Source organism: Canis aureus, chromosome 20 (assembly GCF_053574225.1).
Source record: "Canis aureus isolate CA01 chromosome 20, VMU_Caureus_v.1.0, whole genome shotgun sequence".
In the NCBI taxonomy this organism is placed as follows: Eukaryota; Metazoa; Chordata; class Mammalia; order Carnivora; family Canidae; genus Canis; species Canis aureus.
The window spans coordinates 9,162,225-9,180,243 of NC_135630.1; the positions used below are offsets into that span (position 1 = coordinate 9,162,225).

The window sequence follows — 18,019 nt, forward strand, 5'->3', positions numbered from 1 at the left end:
ATGAATCATTTAGAAATACTGTAAGGGGCAGCCCTGGTGACTCAGCGGTTTAGTGCGGCCTTCAGCCCAGGTTGTGATCCTGGGGTTCCGGGATTGGGTCCGACGTCCTGCTCCCTGCGTGGAGCCTGCTTCTCCCTCTGCCTGAGTCTCTGCCTCTCTCTCTCTCTCTCTATGTCTCTCATGATTAAATAAATAAAGTTTTTTTAAAAAAAAATACCATAAGCATCAATTATTGGTTTCCATGCTCGAATCATGACAAATTCTTGTAGCCACAACGAAGCAATAAATTGAAATCTGAGGTTAGAAACTAGTAATTCAGCATTTTTTGTCCGTGTGGAGATCCTAAATTTCACAACCGGTGGAGGTATCTACAGCATTTTAGAAGTTTATAGTTAAAAGTCTTCGTAACGGTGAATTGCCTAGAGATCCAAGTATTCCTGGGGCTTTGAATACTCCGAAACTTCCCGCTACCCCTTCCACCTCTAGGAAGGCTAAGGGCTGGGTAACTTAATGGGTTCAGGAGGTGGCTCAGTGGTTGAGCGTCTGCCTCCGGCTCAGGTCGTGACCCCGGGGTCCCGGCCGGGATCGAGTCCCCGCGGGGACTCTGCGTCTCCCTCTGCCTGGGCCTCTGCCTCTCTGTGTCTCAGGCATAAATAAATAAAATCTTAAAAAAAAAAAAAAAAAAAACACTCTCTCTAGGTCTATCATAAGTAAATAAATATTTAAAAAATATAATAAAAAAACCCCAAACAAACAAAAAACGGGGTCAGGATTTCACCCGGCTGGTAAACCGCGTCTATGTCACGCGAATCGCGGAGCACTTCCAGCGGGCCGCCCCGCCCCCACCCCCGCCCCCGGGCCGCGCGGGGCTGGGCCGCGGCGGGCGCTCCTCCCCGGGGCGGGGCTCCCCGGCTCCCGGCTCCCGGCCCCCCGCTCCCCGCTCCCCCGGCGCAGCCGCACGCGGCCCCGAGTGTGCGGCGCGGCGGGCGCGGGGCGCGATGTACCTCCGCAGGGCGGTCTCCCGGACGCTGGCGCTGCCCCTCAGGGCGCCCCCCGGGCCCGCGCCGCTGCGCAAGGACGGTGAGTGTCGCGCGGGCCTGGGACCTGCCGAGCGCGGCCGGGGCTGCGGAAGGGGGCACCGAGCCCCCGGGGTGGGGGTGGGGGGACCGAGGGAGGCGAGTCCGGGGCCGACGCCCCGAAGGTCGGGAAGACCTCGGAAGTAGGGAGCCTTTCCCGCGCCCTTCGGAATCCCGGCCGGGCTTCCCGGGTCCGAATCCTGACCTGGGGCAAGTGAGTTAACCTCAGTTTCCTCATCTCTGAGATGGGGACAGCAGTGGGGTGAGTCGGAAGGAGTCACTATGCGGTTAAAGCGCTTAGAAGGGCGCCTGGCTGACGGCTGCGTAGCTGAGCACCTCTATGAGGTTAGGGACCAGGGCGCTGCAGCTGCCCGAGGGCGGAGCGCGGAGGGCGGCGGGGCACACGCATCGCGGCCAGGAGGGCGAGGGGCCCCGCGGGCCGCACAGACGTTAGGGACCAGGGCGCTGCAGCTGCCCGAGGGCGGCGGGGGACGCGCATGGCGGCCAGGAGGGCGAGGGGCCCCGCGGCCCCGCAGACGTCGGGTAAATGCCCCCGAGCGAGTACAGCCGAGGCTCGCCCAGGGCTCGGGCAGCCGGGACTCCACGGGCCTTCGAAGCCCCTTCCCTGGGGCTGCCCGGGAACCGGGAGCGGTGCCCCGTTCCAGCGGCTGGGCCCCGCCGTCCCCGGACCTGCCACCCCTCCATCTGGGGCTGCCAGGGAAGACGGGGTGCGCAGAGGTGTCCTAAAGGGGCGGCCGCGGGGCGAGCTGAGGCTTCCTAACTGAACCTCGAGGAGCAGGGCGGCGCCGGCTCTAGCGCCTGGAGCGCGGTGCGGCCCGCGGGGTGCGAGCGCGCGTGTCCCCCCCCGCCCCCCCCGCCGCCCCCCGCCCGCGGCTCTAGCCTGGAGCCCCGCGGCCTCCGCCCCGCACCCCCGGACGCCTCCTGGGAAGGGCGCGCTCCCAGAGCGTGCATCCGAGCCGAGAGAGACAGAGACAGAGACAGAGAGAGAGAAAGAGAGAGACAGAGAGACAGGGACAGAGAGAGAGACAGAGACAGATAGAGACAGATAGAGACAGAGAGAGAAACAGAGACAGAGAGACAAAGACAGAGAGAGACACAGAGAGACAGAGACAGAGAGAGAAACACTCCTGAAGAAATATGTATGGACCCTTTTTTTTAGAGAGAGAGAGAGAGAGAGAACACTCCTGCAGGAAATTCTGTGGACCTTTTTTTCCCTTTTCTTTTCACATTCATTAGGCCTGTGGCGGTGATGCTGGTGGTGGGACGGAAGGAAGGTCTGTCCCGCTAACTTTATTTTTCTCTTAAAACACCGGGAATAAGTTGCCTGGCAGGTAACAGAAGAAGGCATCTTCGTTTCCTCTGATCTTTGCGCGCAGAGATAGAGGCAGTTTTTTCGCAGACGAAACAGGGAGAAGCGGTTGGTGCCGGACCGAGGCAGGTGACGGTGGTGACTGGGGGGGTGGGATGCGGAGAGAGGAGCGCCCGCCCCGACCGCCTGCACCGCCCCCCGACCTGGGGACCGGCCTGCACCCCCCCACCTGACCCGACCGCGGCCTGGGGACCCGCCTGCACCCCCCTGCCCCGTCCCCGCCCCGACCGCGGCCTGGGGACCCGCCTGCACCTCCCGCCCCCCCCCCGACCTGGGGACCGGCCTGCACCCCCCCACCTGACCCGACCGCGGCCTGGGGACCCGCCTGCACCTCCCGCCCCCCCCCCCGACCTGGGGACCGGCCTGCACCCCCCCACCTGACCCGACCGCGGCCTGGGGACCCGCCTTGCACCCCCCTGCCCCGTCCCCGCCCCGACCGCGGCCTGGGGACCCGCCTGCACCTCCCGCCCACCCCCCCGACCTGGGGACCGGCCTGCACCCCCCCACCTGACCCGACCGCGGCCTGGGGACCCGCCTTGCACCCCCCTGCCCCGTCCCCGCCCCGACCGCGGCCTGGGGACCCGCCTGCACCTCCCGCCCCCCCCCCCCCCCCGACCTGGGGACCGGCCTTCACCCCCCCACCTGACCCGACCGCGGCCTGGGGACCCGCCTGCACCTCCCGCCCCCCCCCCCGACCTGGGGACCGGCCTGCACCCCCCCACCTGACCCGACCGCGGCCTGGGGACCCGCCTTGCACCCCCCTGCCCCGTCCCCGCCCCGACCGCGGCCTGGGGACCCGCCTGCACCTCCCGCCCCCCCCCCCCGACCTGGGGACCGGCCTGCACCCCCCCACCTGACCCGACCGCGGCCTGGGGACCCGCCTGCACTCCCACACCCACCCTCGTCCGGCGCAAACACACACACACACCCCTTTTGTAACGACGGTTTCAGAGGATTTCTTTCCCAACTTGGGATAAGGGGAAAGTAGGTTAAAAGTCCTAAATCGGAGGGTAGCAATTCGGGCTGTGGCAGCACTGATCTGTCCCTAATTCTCGTCTGATTGTTTTTTCCTCGTAGCCCTGATTTATGTAAGTAGTTTAAGAACCATTATTTACTGCAAACCCGGCTTCAGTCAGGAACGTTCATTGACCATTTTCCTGGTACTTTCTCTGTTGATGAGAAATAAAACTTTCAGTTTTATCGAAGAGCAAGATGTTAGCTGTGCCTGGTCAAATTGTGTTTTCTGTGTTTTGCTTTTAAAAATATGACTTTTTAATGAGTAAAGAATTTGGGTTTGTAATCGATCATTTGGAAGGGATGCAAAAAGGCAAAATAGAAGTCACCTGTAATCCTAAGTGAAAACCACCATCTACGTTCTAGTGTATATAATGCTCCAGACCTTTTTTCCTCTTGCATTTTATTCTTATGCACTTGGCTTCCACAAAGTGAGATAGCCCTGTATAGATTATTCTGCTATAGCTTTGCATTTAATATATTGTAAATATTTTCTCATGTAAGTAAATATTCTTCTGCAAAATTTCAAATATCTAGTTCACATTGTATGGATATGCTCAAATTAAACTAATTAATCTTTATTTTTCATTTCATTGCTCTTTTAAATAACAGACATAAGTGTATTTGTGTTTGTCTTTACCTAAATCTCTAATGAGTTATTTATTGCTTCCTACTTAAAATAATCTTTTTGGTATCTATGGCTGGTTGACAAGTATGGAAGCTACATATTCCCTATTTAATAACAAATGTATTTTTAAACGAACAAAAGCCCCCCCACACACACACACACAAGTCAAAGCCATTACCTCTTATGCTGTCTTCTTTGGGTACATTTGTGGGGGAAAATATTTTTTTGCAAGAGACGGTCATTTGTATCCAAACTAAAAACACAAGAAATCTCTCTAGTATTGCTACTATAAAGGTTTGTGATCAGTGCAAATGTCTTAATATTTGCCGTGTGCAAATCACAACTTCTTACTAATCCTCACACCCATACTCTGTGTCAGGCCACGTCCGATTTCTTTGCACTTTCCCAGTCACAGCTCTCCTACTCTTGCATATACTGTGCCTTCTGCCTCCAGTGCAATTTCTCTTGCCTTATTTATCTGATAATCTCCTCTACTGTTCCTTCAAAACCCAGGTCACGTCTCTTCAATTGTGACAGGTACCTTGAGCCAACTAGCTGAGATTTTTCACTGAATTTCCATGCTGTTGTTGCAACTTCTACTTACTTCTGTTCCTGCATTCGTCCTACTACATTGCAGTTATTTGTCTACAATTATTTGTCTGTAGCCTACTTGAGGCTAGAGACCTAGTATGTCTTGTTCACAGTTATATCCTTAATGATTCTAACCGTGCCAAACACACAGGAGGTGCTCGGCTGTATTTAATGAATGAACAAATATATAAATGCCTCTACTTTTTAATCTTTAAAATAAAGAATTTGAGCTGTATGAACTTTCAGTTATTTCTAGCTCTGAGTTTATCATAAAAATTTCACTTCCAGGGCATATGGTATAGGTAAGGTTTATATATTTAAACATAATAATATAGCACTCTTATCTATTTCTATTGTACAGGATTGTACTTCTATTTCAAACATGACCTTGTAACATTTGTCTTAAGCTTATATCTACCTGTCTTTAGAGGCTTTTGTTAGAAAAAATAAGATTTCTGCCTATTTGTATGTGCATTTATATATGATGAATTTGTATTATAGATTTATAGAAATGTGTTGGATTTCAACATGTTTTATTTAACATGTAAGTTTTAAGTACAAATATATTTAATTCACTTTTTGGAAAAATAATCGTTTCCATTGAATCCTGTGGTGGAGTACATACAGCAAGTGGATTTCTTTTGCATCTTGTTTGACTATTAAAATTGTTCAGTGCTTTTGTCATTTCTCCTTACCTACGCCTGCACTCCTTCCAAGAAAAGCATGATGCTAAGCATGAAGGTGACAGGTTTCATGACCACTTGTCAAATTAGATTGGGAAAATGTCAAATGGAATTATTACCCTACCTTGTAATACTGTATTCCCTTAAGCCAAAAGCACTTGATGTTAATAGATTCTAGGTTCACTGATGGGGAAAAGTTTTTTAAGATATAATTATTTTAAATAGTTTTGCTTAAGTGGTGGAGCTAACTGCGTTTCAACTTGTTTTCCTAGCATCTCTTCGCTGGATGACGTCTAACAAATTGCCTGGACCATCTGGATCAAATATGATCTATTATCTCGTTGTAGGTGTCACAGTCAGTGCTGGTGGATATTATGTAAGTGTTTAAATAACCATAATGTTCAGGAATTCATATATTTTACAACCTATGGTAAAACTCAAAGCATTGCTAAAGTCAGGACATGGGATTAATTAAATATATGAGATTATGGAGATTTTTTTAAAGTATAAATCAACATTTCTTATGCATCATACACTGCCAAGTATGGGTGACTTTCAGTAAAAATGGTGTTATTATAGGGATGCCCAGGTGGCTCAGCGGCTGAGCGTCTGCCTTTGGCTCAGGGTGTGATCTTGGAGTCCTGGGATCGAGTCCTGCACGGGGCTTTCTGCATGGAGCCTGCTTCTCCCTCTGCCTGTGTCTCTGCCTCTCTTTCTCTGTGTCTCTCATGAATAAATAAATACAATCTTTAAAAAAAAAAGATGTTATTCTAAATACTAATAACACTAGTTGACGTTTGAGTATCCATCTATCAAATGACAGACTTATGGCTCATTTAATAATTACACCAATTTTATTAGGTAGATACTATTATTAACATTTAACAAGAACTATTTGGAAAGATTAACTTAAATTAATAGACTACTTTTTTCTAGAGCATTTTACGTTTGCAGAAAAATGAGCAGAAAGTACAGAGTTTTCATACCTCCTCTCAGCACTCCCTCCATTAACAATCTTGTATCAGTGTGGTACATTTGTTACAATTGATGAATCAATATTTATACATTATTATTAACTAAAGTCTATAGTGTACATTAGTCTTGGTATTGTACATTCTATGGGTCTGTACAAATGTATAATGATATATCCATTATAGTATTATACAGAATAGTTTTACTGCCCTAAAAATTCTGTGTTATATCTATTCATTCTTTCCTCCCTGAATCTTTTTATTGTCTTCATAGTTTTTATTAATTTTACATATCTTTATATACCTTCATTATTTTACAAAGGTAATATTCATACATTTTTTTAAAATTCAAAATAGACATGGAAAATTAAAAGTGTTTTCTTCCCTGGTCCCTTTACCCACTCCTCCCAGGTAATCACTGTAAAACAAAGCTTTTGGGATCCCTGGGTGGCTCAGTGTTTTAGCGCCTGCCTTCAGGCCAGGGCGTGATCCTGGGGTCCCGGGATCGAATCCTATATCGGGCTCCCTGCATGGAGCCTGCTTCTCCCTCTGCCTGTGTCTCTACCTCTCTCTCTATGTCTCTCATGAATAGATAAATAAAATCTTAAAAAAAAAGCTTTTGATGACATAATTTTGAACTTAAAATGATGGAATATTTGCGCACTAAATAAGATGAGTCTATTGAATCATTCATCATTTTGTCATAAACTTTTTTTTTTTAAGATTTTTAAAATTTATTCATGAGAGCCACAAAGAGAGAGGCAGAGATGCAAGCAGAGGGAGAGGCAGGCTCCCCACAGGTACCCTGATGCGGGACTCGATCCCAGGACACTGGGGTCATACCCTGAGCCGAAGGCAGGCATTCAACCACTGAGCCACCCAGTGGCCCCTCATCTATCAGCTTTCACTCATACCTAGATTTGTTTCTTCTACCATCTTTCAACGGCTTAATGTTGAATTCACTGCCCAGGGCTACTATTGTTGGATGTAGGCCATTGAAGAAACAGAGTGGACTAGGCCTTGTGATTATATGGGAAGCTGGAAGATGGAATTTCATCTGGAACTAACTGTACCCATAATTATGTTTATTAGTGCCAGACATGAACGGCTCCAGTCCATGAATTCTTTCTTTCTCCATCGTAAACTGGAAGGTTGTAAACTGACTGAGCTTTTGAGTCCTTTCTAGCCTTGTTCTCTCACAGTGGAAGTGGAGGTTGGACAAGGTGATAGTCTCCAAGTCCCTTTCCACTTCTAGGAATATGTAGGTTTACTCTTGAATGGTGGAAGCTTTAATTCCTAAGAATCTTAGGCTTTTGTCAGCAGGAAATACAGAATACGAGGCACTTGAAAACCTGTATTCGAGTCCCCTTCCTTGTCCTATACTAAAATAAGTGCTGTCCTAGATTTATCTGAATTGAATCCACAGATGCTCACTAGCCAGTTTTTCATTTCCAAGTAAAATCTTTTACTATGAGGACATCCTAGAATCTGGGAGAGGCACAGGTCGTGTCAATTTTTGAGGGTCTGAGCTATTTGTGGGATATTTTAAATACTAACGTTTCATAAATAATATAATAAAATAATATCATTATATTATATATTATATATTATTATTATAATAAAATAATATAATATAAATAATATCATTTGGAAATAAATTCCAGAGTCTAGATTGGAGGCCGTCCAAAGGCCTCTTCCGGCAGGCCTTCTTTCCACCCTGCGTTTGACCATGTTAGATTTGGAAAAGGTAGGTTCTCTTGGCCACGGGGGTATGAATCAGTCTAATACCATCATCTCTTTGATTCTGTCTAAACTAGTCTTTCTTCTCACCTTGTGTTTTAGCCCCTTGAACAACAACAAAAAGGTAACATTCCTTGGGATGTCATTCATTGTTGGGCTGGCGATTTCAGGACTGTGAACCCCTACACAGGCTCAGCTCTGTGTACTGAGGATGGAGGGTGCTAAGTCAGCAGAGTGGCTTTATAAGCTACGAGGAGCTCCCACCCGACTAGAAGAGTAGTCCCTGCTCTTACTCAGAAACCATGACCATCACTCCTGCTGATCCTGTTTGCTCTGCCTGTTTCAAACCCCAATGGTTCACATCAGAATTCACCAAACCCTGTGGGATTTGATAGGGCCACTTCCATATCACTTCCACCCTTGAGGTTATAGATTTTCCGTTTCCACAGTCTAATTTTAACATGCTATCAAATGGTTTGTGATTTGCAAAGCACAATTTTTATTTATTTTTATTTTTTAAAAGATTTTATTTATTTATTTATTTATTTATTTATTCATTTATTATTTATGAGAGACACAGAGAGAGAGAGAGGCAGAGACACAGGCAGAGGGAGAAGCAGGCTCCATGCAGGGAGCACGATGTGGGACTCGATCCTAGGTCTCCAGGATCACGCCCTGGGCTGAAGGCGGCGCTAAACCTCTGAGCCACCCGGACTGCCCACAAAGCATAATTTTTAATAGATGCTTGGTCTTTCATTATGAGAAATTTTGAGAATACTATATACAAATATACAGATTCTGAAAATCTGTCATCCTACTACCGAGTGATAAATCACTACCATCCTTTCTTTAAAGCTGAGATAATACAAACAATATTATCTGACTAGTGGGATTTTCATTTTTGAAATATCATTGGCTAATATGAGTACAGGCCAGAGACGACTACTTGAATATGAAATGAAAGGAAGCCTGCACTTTGGATCTATGCTTCAGATGGTGTTATTCCCAGTTCTGTTTCTGAAAATAACCATGGTCAGGTCATAGTGCTGCTTTTAAGGAATAACACTAGCTTACATAAGGAGTCTTCATGAGGGTCTACAAATAAGCTATTTTGGAAGATTTTTTTCATACTTTTTATTGTGGGATGATCGAGTTTCACATGCAGTGATAAGAGCTCATACCAAGAGGATCTCATATCATCTTTGCCTCATTTCCCCCGGTGATTAACGTTCCTGAAAGCTCCAATACAATATCACACCAGGAAGTGGACGTGGATAAAAATCCATTGTCCTTATTCAGATTTTACCACTTTTACATGCACATTGTGTGTATATGTGTGTGTATTTAGTTCTGGGCAAGTCTGTCACATGGAGATTCGTGTATTCACCACCACTGTGAAGATACAGGCTCCCTCATTTAGCCCTTTATAATTGCCCTCAGTCTCTTTTTGCCCCTCCCCTCCCTTCTTCCTGGCCCTCACCACTAATTCGTTCTCTAGTTCTATCACTTTCCACTGCAAGAATGCTACATAAATGGAATCATAAAGTACATAACCTTTTGAGACTGGCTTTTTCCCCTCAGCATACTTCCTTGGAGACTCATCCAAATTGTTATACCTGTATTGACAGCTCATTGCTTTCTAATCCTGAATACTGTTCCATGTTATGCGTGTACCAGTTTATTTAACCATTCACCTGCTGTTGGACACCCAGACAGATTCCTGCTTTTGGCTATTACAAATAAACAATCATGAACACTTGTATATGGGTTTTTGTGTGCACATCAGGCCCCATTTCTTGGGGATAAATGCCAAAATGTCTCTGCCTCTCTCTCTCTCTCTCTCTCTGTCTCTTATGAATAAGTAAATAAAGTCTTAAAAAAAATAAAAATAAAGTGTTCTGCTTCATAGTGAACGTTTCCAAAGGGGAAGCAGAAGAGTAGAGAGTGCGCATTGGTTTCTCTTCTTTGAATCGTAGATACCTTTGAATTTGGCCTGATGAATCCTTGAACTCCAGAAATAACCTTAAGCACACATTTGTTTTCAGACTTATAAGATGGTCACATCAGAGCACGCCAAACCCACGGAACATATAACAAATTTGAAAGAAAAAAACAAAGCAGAGTTACATCCACCGCAAGGTAAAGTGAATTTATTATTTTTTTCCCTTGAGGCACTGACTTCCATCACCCTAGCCTAGCAATGGAATACTATTGGTTTTTGGCTTCTTTACCAACTTAATAGAATGGCTCTGGGCGGGAGTTCATTGAGAAAGGGAAAGCCCGACCAAAACCTAAAAAATATTGTTATGTTTTGGATGAGTGCATCAGATAAATGAGACGTTTTACTTTTGTACTGCTGACCAGTGACTTTGAATTCTTTGTGTGGTAATGTTCCTTTTCCCCTACTCAGACTTCCATTCATGCAGGCATAATTTTAGTATCTGACTCTCTCAGCAGCTTCACCTTTCATTTCCCTCATTTTTTTTTTTTTTTGAATCACAAAACTAATTTTCGTTTCAGTTTTGGGTGCCTACCCAAAGTACACTTGACATTAGGACAGTCAATCATGTCTTTTAAGTCCCTCAGGTGATCTGATTGATAAAATAGCAACTACTGGAACAGAAACTTTATATTTTCACTCTAATGTGTATTTTTGCCTTAAACTGCTGCTTTAAATACTTTTTCTTCCAGGCAGCCCGGGTGGCTCAGCAGTTTAGCGCTGCCTTGGGTCCAGGACATGATCCTGGAGTCCCGGGATTGAGTCTCACATCGGGCTCCCTGCGTGGAGCCTGCTTCTCCCTCTGCCTGTGTCTCTGCCTCTCTCTCTCTCTGTCTGTGTCTCTCATAAATAAATAAATAAAATTTTTATAAATAAATACTTTTTTCCATCTCAATTATAATACCATTATTATTAATGAGTATGATCACTCTTTAGGGACAGATAATAGCTACTTATGAGAGGCGCCTGGATGGCTCAGCAGTTGAGCATCTGCCTTTGGCTCAGGTTGTGACCCTAGGGTCCTGGGATCGAGTCCCACATAGGGCTCCCCACAGGGAGCCTGCTTCTCCCTCTGCCTGTGTCTCTGCCTCTCTCTGTGTGTCTCTCTTTTTTTTCCTCTGTGTGTCTCTCATGAATAAATAAAATCCTTTAAAGAAAAGCTACTTATGAGCCAGTTTTAGCCTTTTAGTCATGACAACAGTAAGAAATGGAATATCATCAATAAATACCACTGAAGGGGCAGCCCCGGTGGCGCAGCGGTTTGGCGCCGCCTGCAGCCTGGGGTGTGATCCTGGAGACCTGGGATCAAGTCCCACATCGGGCTCCCGGCATGGAGCCTGCTTCTCCCTCTCCCTCTGCCTGTGTCTCTGCCTCTCTCTGTGTATCTATGAATAAATGAATAAAATCTTAAAAAAAATTGATTTACTAAAAAAAAAAAAAAAAACCCACCACTGAATACAATTATGAGAAGGCTGATTGTAATGATAATGAAATAACAGCATTTCCATAGCACTTCTTTGTTACTGGGGTGGGGAGGAACCGAAGGGAGAAAGAATCCCAAGCAGACTCCCTGCTGAGAGCGAAACCCCACAGGGGCTGGATCTCCAGATCCTGAAATCATGACCTGAGTCAAACTCAAGAGTCGGGTGTTTAACCTACTAAGTGACCCAGGCGCCCTGCACTTTTGGTTTTAAACCAAAATGATAAAAAATGTATGATAAATCGTACACATTATTTTAATCAACCCTCACAGTAGCTCTGTGAGGTAGATATTATCAATATCCTCATTTTACAGATGATAAAACTGAGGTTGAGACAGGATTGTCTTCACATTCCTTATATTAAAATAAATAATATTTATTAAAAAATTTTTTTAAGGTTTATCAGGTTCAAAGTGTTTATGAAAAAGCAGGTCCCCATTTTCCCTCCCAGAGGCAGGCAATAATACCAGCTTCTCCGTAGCCTCCTGGAGAGAGTCTTTGCAAATAAAAACCACCTGGGTGGGGATCCCTGGGTGGCTCAGTGGTTTGGCACCTGCCTTTGGCCCAGGGCGCGGTCCTGGAGTCCCGGGATCGAGTCCCGTGTCGGGCTCCCAGCATGGAGCCTGCTTCTCCCTCCTCCTGTGTCTCTGCCTCTCTCTCTCTCTCTCTCTCTCTCTATGGCTATCATGAATAAATAAATAGATAAATCTTAAAAAAAAAAAAACCACCTGGGTATATCTTCCCTCCTTTTGCCCTAGCACATATGGTGCCGTACAATACACATTGCTCCTTTTTTCACATAAGAGGCCACCTTGAAGACCATGTCCTATCAGTACATATAGATTTGTCTCATTTTTAACACTGACTGTGCAGAGTTCCCCCGTATTCCCGTGCTGTTTAACACTTTGTTTAATGGACTAAATCTTAAAGGTGAAAAAGAGAACGTTTTGGGAGCTGAGAAAGCAGGTTCTGAAGTCCATGCAGTATCGTTAGTGGAAGTTCCGGAGGTGGACGCAGAAGACAGTCCGGATGCTGCAGGTGCAGCCCCAGAGGCCTCGGCCTGTGCAGGTGACACGGAGGCCACTGCGCTTGGGGCCGAGGGTACAAAGGCAGCGCTGGGCCCCGGCCCTGAAATGCCCCCTGAGGGTCACAGTGCAGCTTCGGATGAAGCTGTTGCCAGAAGTCACGATAAAGGGACAGCAGAGGGGGAAAGCTTTGGTGGAAATGCTGAACTAGAAGAAGAGAATCCTCCGGTTGAATCAGAAGCCTGTGCAGGGGATGATTTACAGGAGGAAGCCCGCGGTGGTGCTGACGCGGCCCCGGCCCAAGGCTGATCCCAGGCTGATTGACACCTCAGCAGAAAAATGCCAGAGAGGGTCTGATGGGTGCTTTTGTAGTTTCAGTAACCGTAGCTTCAAAACAGGCTGCTTTTCTAGAACGCTTTAATGTGCCTTGAAGATTTTTGGTGTCTACTGACAGATTTCAGGATTGAGAGACTTGAGATTTTGCACATCTGAATAGTTTCCTACTGAGATCATATTCGGAGATCAGAATATGCCGTTGGGGTAAAGAGCTTAAGGAATTCCATCTTTGCATTTGAGTTTTATGTTACAGGAATCGAGCTATCCATATAATCTGCATTCACTTTAATTTTGCTATTCCTGTACCTTACTTCAATGTATGTTAACTAGATTCTCGAGTTTTGATTTGAACTCATTTAAATAAAATTGTAAAATCTTTAGTGCCTGTTTTTATTTGCTAATATTTATATGTATAAATAGTCTATAATATTAAAGATTATGTATAATATAATAAAATGTTATATTATGAATTGTAGATTACCGTACACACATATAGCTTCACATGAACAATCAAAGAAAACATATAATCTACAGAGAACCTTAATGGATGTCTTATGAAAGAAATATATTCATTAAAAACATAGGATGGGGGCAACCCTGGTGGCGCAGCGGTTTGGCGCCGCCTGCAGCCTGGGGCATGATCCTGGAGACACTGGATCGAGCCCCACGTCAGGCTCCCTGCATGGAGCCTGCCTCTCCCTCTGCCTGTGTCTCTGCCTCTCATTCTCTCTCTGTGTCTCTATAAATAAATAAATAAAATCTTAAAAAAAAAAACAAAACAAAACAGGATGATGTGAAAAAAAATCTACAGAGAACTCTGCATATAGCAATATACATACCTGTTCTCCCGTCTGTATTACATGGGAGGCTGTGCCAACATTTTTCATTTCAGTTCAAATAATGTTTACTGAGGATTTATACTTTGTGCCAGGAATCATTCTTTCGTTCACATATTCAACAAATCCTAAGTGAGCACCTGTAATGGACTAGGCACTGTTTTAAGTGCTGAGGTTAAAAAAAAAAAGACAAAAATTCCTACCCTTCGCAGCTTATATTCTAGAAAATGATCAAATAATAAATAAGATACATAAGAAAATTATATAGTATGGTAGATACTGGTAGGTATTTTATTTTTATTATTTTTATTTTTTATTTTATTTTTTTTATTTTTATTTTTATTTATTTTTTTTTATTTATGATAGTCTCACAGAGAGAGAGAGAGGCAGAGACACAGGCAGAGGGAGAAGCAGGCTCCATGCACCGGGAGCCCGACGTGGGATTCGATCCCGGGTCTCCAGGATCGCGCCCTGGGCCAAAGGCAGGCGCCAAACCGCTGCGCCACCCAGGGATCCCGGTATTTTATTTTTAAAGATTTTTAAAATTTATTTATGAGAGACACACAGAGAGGAAGAGAGGCAGAGACACAGGCAGAGAGAGAAGCAGGCTCCATGCAGGGAGCCTGATGTGGGACTCAATCCTGGATCTCCAGGATCACACCCTGAGCTGAAGGCAGCGAGCCACCCAGGCTGCCCCTGATAGGTATTTTAAAAGAAAAGCAGTGAAAGGGAAGGGGTTTATAAGTGTTGGTTGGGAGTGGAAGTTGTCATTTTAGATGGCATGGCCCGAGACAGCCTCACTAAGAAGCTGTCTAGTGAGTAAACACATGAAGGGTGTACAGGGACCTAGTGGTGAAGACATGAGGGGATAGAGGAAAAAGAGACATTCCAGATGAGGGAACCGAGAAGTGCAAAGGATCTGAAGCATGAACATGCTAGAGAATTTGAGGAATTGCAAGGTGGCCAAGTGGCTAAAGTGGAGTGAAAAGGAGGGAGAGTAGTTGGAGATGATTTCAGAAAGAGTGCAAAGTTATACAGGGATGGGCGGTATCCTGCAGGGTCTTGTAGGATTTGGGCTGTTACTTGGGGCAAGTTGGGGTGTTGTAGTGGATGCTGCTGATGCTTTGCTTAGATCCCCTTACCTGGACCAGTATTTACTCCCAGCCTCTGGGAGAGGTACGCACACACACATACACACACACACACACCCTGCCCTAGCCCCAGGCTGCTCAAAACCAATAACTGACTGCCATACTGGTCCAAAAAAGGCAGGGCCAACTCTGTGAGACAACTCATGCTCGAGGGCTCAGCTTGAAGCTGGTTTCCAATCTAGATTACATCTTTGCTTCGCTTTCCTCTCCTGTCCTATCTTGCTTTCCTCTCTACTATTCTCCCAACAGCACCTCTTCCATAGATCACTTGCCCCCAGATTCCTGCTGTTTCAAGCTCTGTTTCTAGGGATCTCCACCTAAGATAATTGGCACTAGATGTGGTCCTAGGATGCAGACACTAAGAGTAGGATTCTGGAATTGCGTCACTCTCCAGCTAGATGGTAACAAGGACCTTATCACTACTGGTAGATGGAAGATTGCTAGTTCCTGGTGTTCTGTAGCAATGTGATCGCTGAGATTTTCACCCGTGGTAAACTAGGTTGGAATATATAGACATACCTCAGAGGTATTGCAGGATTGGTTCTGGAGCGCTGCGATAAAGCGGGTATTGCAATAAAGTAAGTTAAAGGGATGTTTTGGTTTCTCAGTGCATATAAAAGTTATATTTAGGGGCACCCAGGAGGCTCAGTCGGTTAAGCATCCGATTCTTGGTTTCAGCTCAGGTACTGATCTCAGGGTCATGAGATCGAGCTGGCTTAGTTGGTAGAGTGTGTGACTCTTGACCTTGGAATCGTGAGTTCAAGCCCCATGTCGGGTGGCAGCAATAGACTTGCTCCATGCAGGGAGGCCAATAAACCTTCTCTTTGTAAAAAATGTAATATCCATGAAGCACAACTAAAAGAAGTATGTCTTTAAGTCGAAGGTGATCTACTACTATTGGCTTGATGCCTATGGAATTTGAGAAGTACAAAGAAGCAGTAACTTTAAGGACTGGATCATTACAGAACAATGTTTAACTCCAAAATTAGGATGGTACCTTGGGTTTGTTTTGAATTTGTCTTAGTGTCAACTCTGTATTAGACTCACAAGTCCAAGGCCTATGGCACAATTAAGGGATGCTGTTTTATTTTATTTAAAGATTATTTATTTGTTTGTTTATTTATTTATTTATTTATTTATTCATGAGACACAGGGAGAGAGGAAGAGGCAGAGAGACACAGGCAGAGGGAGAAGCAGGCTCCATGCAGGGAGCCCGATGTGGGACTCGATCCCGGGTCTCCAGGATCACGCCCTGGGCCGAAGGCGGTACTAAACTGTTGAGCCACCCGGGCTGCCCTTTTTTTAAAGAAGGGGATGCTGTTTTACCAAATAGTCTGTAAGATGAGGCGGAAACACTACCCAGTACCACACTTATGACTTCAACATACACACAAAAATACATTCTTTTCCACTGTTTTGCTTAGGATGGTTTCTGCTGCAAATAACAGAAATAAACTCAAAATGGGTTAAATGACAAAGACAGTTATTATCTAACTAGGTATCCAGAGGTTGAGCTGCTCCAAGGTTGGTTTATCCTGTGGCTCAGTCATCAAGAATCAGGTTGTTTGTCTTATTCTGCTCTACTATCAAGAATGTCTTGGCTTTGTCCTTGGTAGGCTTTCTTCATAATCACAGGATGAATCACCACAATTCTAAGTATTTTATTCAGACACAATAATGTCCACCAGAAGTCTTTCAAAAAGAATTTCCTCATCTTAAGAAAATAGTTTAAATGCATTTTTTTCTTTTTAATATTTTATTGTGGAAAATTTCAAACAAAAGTAGTGAGGACAGTATAAGGGAATCTTCATGTGCCCTACATCCCAATCACCAATTATCAACTCTTGGCAAATACTATATTTTTAGTCCCACCCACTTATCTTCCACCACCTGGAATGTAAAATAATAATATGTATGTAAAATAATAATATGATAGCAATAATAATTCCTTCTATTACTAATTATCTAGTCAGTGATCCAATTTCTTCAACTGCCTCAAAGGGTTTTCCCTCCTTCAGTTTGTTCTTTGAATTAGAACCCAATTAAAGTCCACAAATTGAAGTTGGTCAGTATATACTTATGTTCTTTTTTTTTTTTTAAGATTTTATTTATTTATTTATTTATTTACTTACTTACTTACTTATTTTAGAGACAGAAAGAGCTGACCTGGGATAATGAGGATTAGAGGAGAAGGGAGGAGGGGGGAAAGAATCTACAGCAGACTCCACATCGAGCTTGGGGTCTGTCATGGGGCTTAATCCCATGACCCTGGGATCATGACATGACCTGAAATCAAGAGTCCAATGCTTAACTAACTGAGCCACCCAGGCTCCCCTCCAAGAGGTCCCCGCCAAGATCCTTGTTAGTTCTTTAGTTGTCTATTTTTTTTTAGAAACTCTTTATGTACTAGAGATAACACACTTTTGTCTGATATAAATATTTTCCATGTTTGTTGTTCATCTTCTTACTATACTTATGGTGTTTTTGTAGCACGAGAGATTTTTTTGAATTTTTACATAATTAAACTGATCAATCTTTTCCACATTGTGAATTTTGAGCCATTGTTAGTGTGGTAGACTGGGGAAAAAAACAGTCACATATTCTTTCCACGTACACTCCCGTGAAGTGTACCTTTATATCTCTTCCCATCAAGAGATAGAGACTCTTGGGCACTTGGGTGGCTCAGTTGGTTAAGTATCTGCCTTCAGCTCAGTTCATAATCCCAGGTCCTAGGATCGAGTCCCACATTGGGTTTCCTGCTTAGCCGGAAGTCTGTATCTCTATCTCCCTTTGCCCCCCCACACTCATGCTCTCTCTCTCTTTTTCTCTCAAACAAATAAATAAAAATACTCTTAAAAAGAGAGAAAGAGAGATGGAGACTATTGTTCCATCTTGGATTTGAGCTTCCATTGTACTTTGCTTTGATGGAATGCTGTGGAAGTGACTTTGTGAGAATTCTCACTTTCTTGGAACCTGGAGACCAGGATGTGGGCTCCATGAATGAGAGACCTTATGGAGAGAGAGGCCCCATCTATAGCTAGCACTAACCCCACATATGTGAGTGAGGCCTCTTAGACCCTCCAGCTCCAGCGTCCTTG

General features: G+C 44.9%; 1 protein-coding gene across 2 annotated transcripts; it reads left to right on the forward strand.

The window, feature by feature from the left end:
* The first annotated feature begins 921 nt into the window (after positions 1-921).
* On the forward strand, positions 922-13,314 carry MGARP (mitochondria localized glutamic acid rich protein). Of its 2 annotated transcripts, none has more exons than XM_077860989.1 (4): positions 922-1,080; positions 5,655-5,758; positions 10,139-10,232; positions 12,504-13,314. In XM_077860989.1, exons 1-4 carry the CDS (start codon positions 999-1,001, stop codon positions 12,905-12,907), a joined length of 684 nt encoding a protein of 227 aa, XP_077717115.1. In that variant the 5' UTR covers positions 922-998; the 3' UTR covers positions 12,908-13,314. The 2 variants fall into 2 exon arrangements, with proteins under 2 accessions (XP_077717115.1, XP_077717116.1); XM_077860990.1 differs by lacking the exon at positions 922-1,080 and adding an exon at positions 1,190-1,290.
* Positions 13,315-18,019: the final 4,705 nt, after the last annotated feature.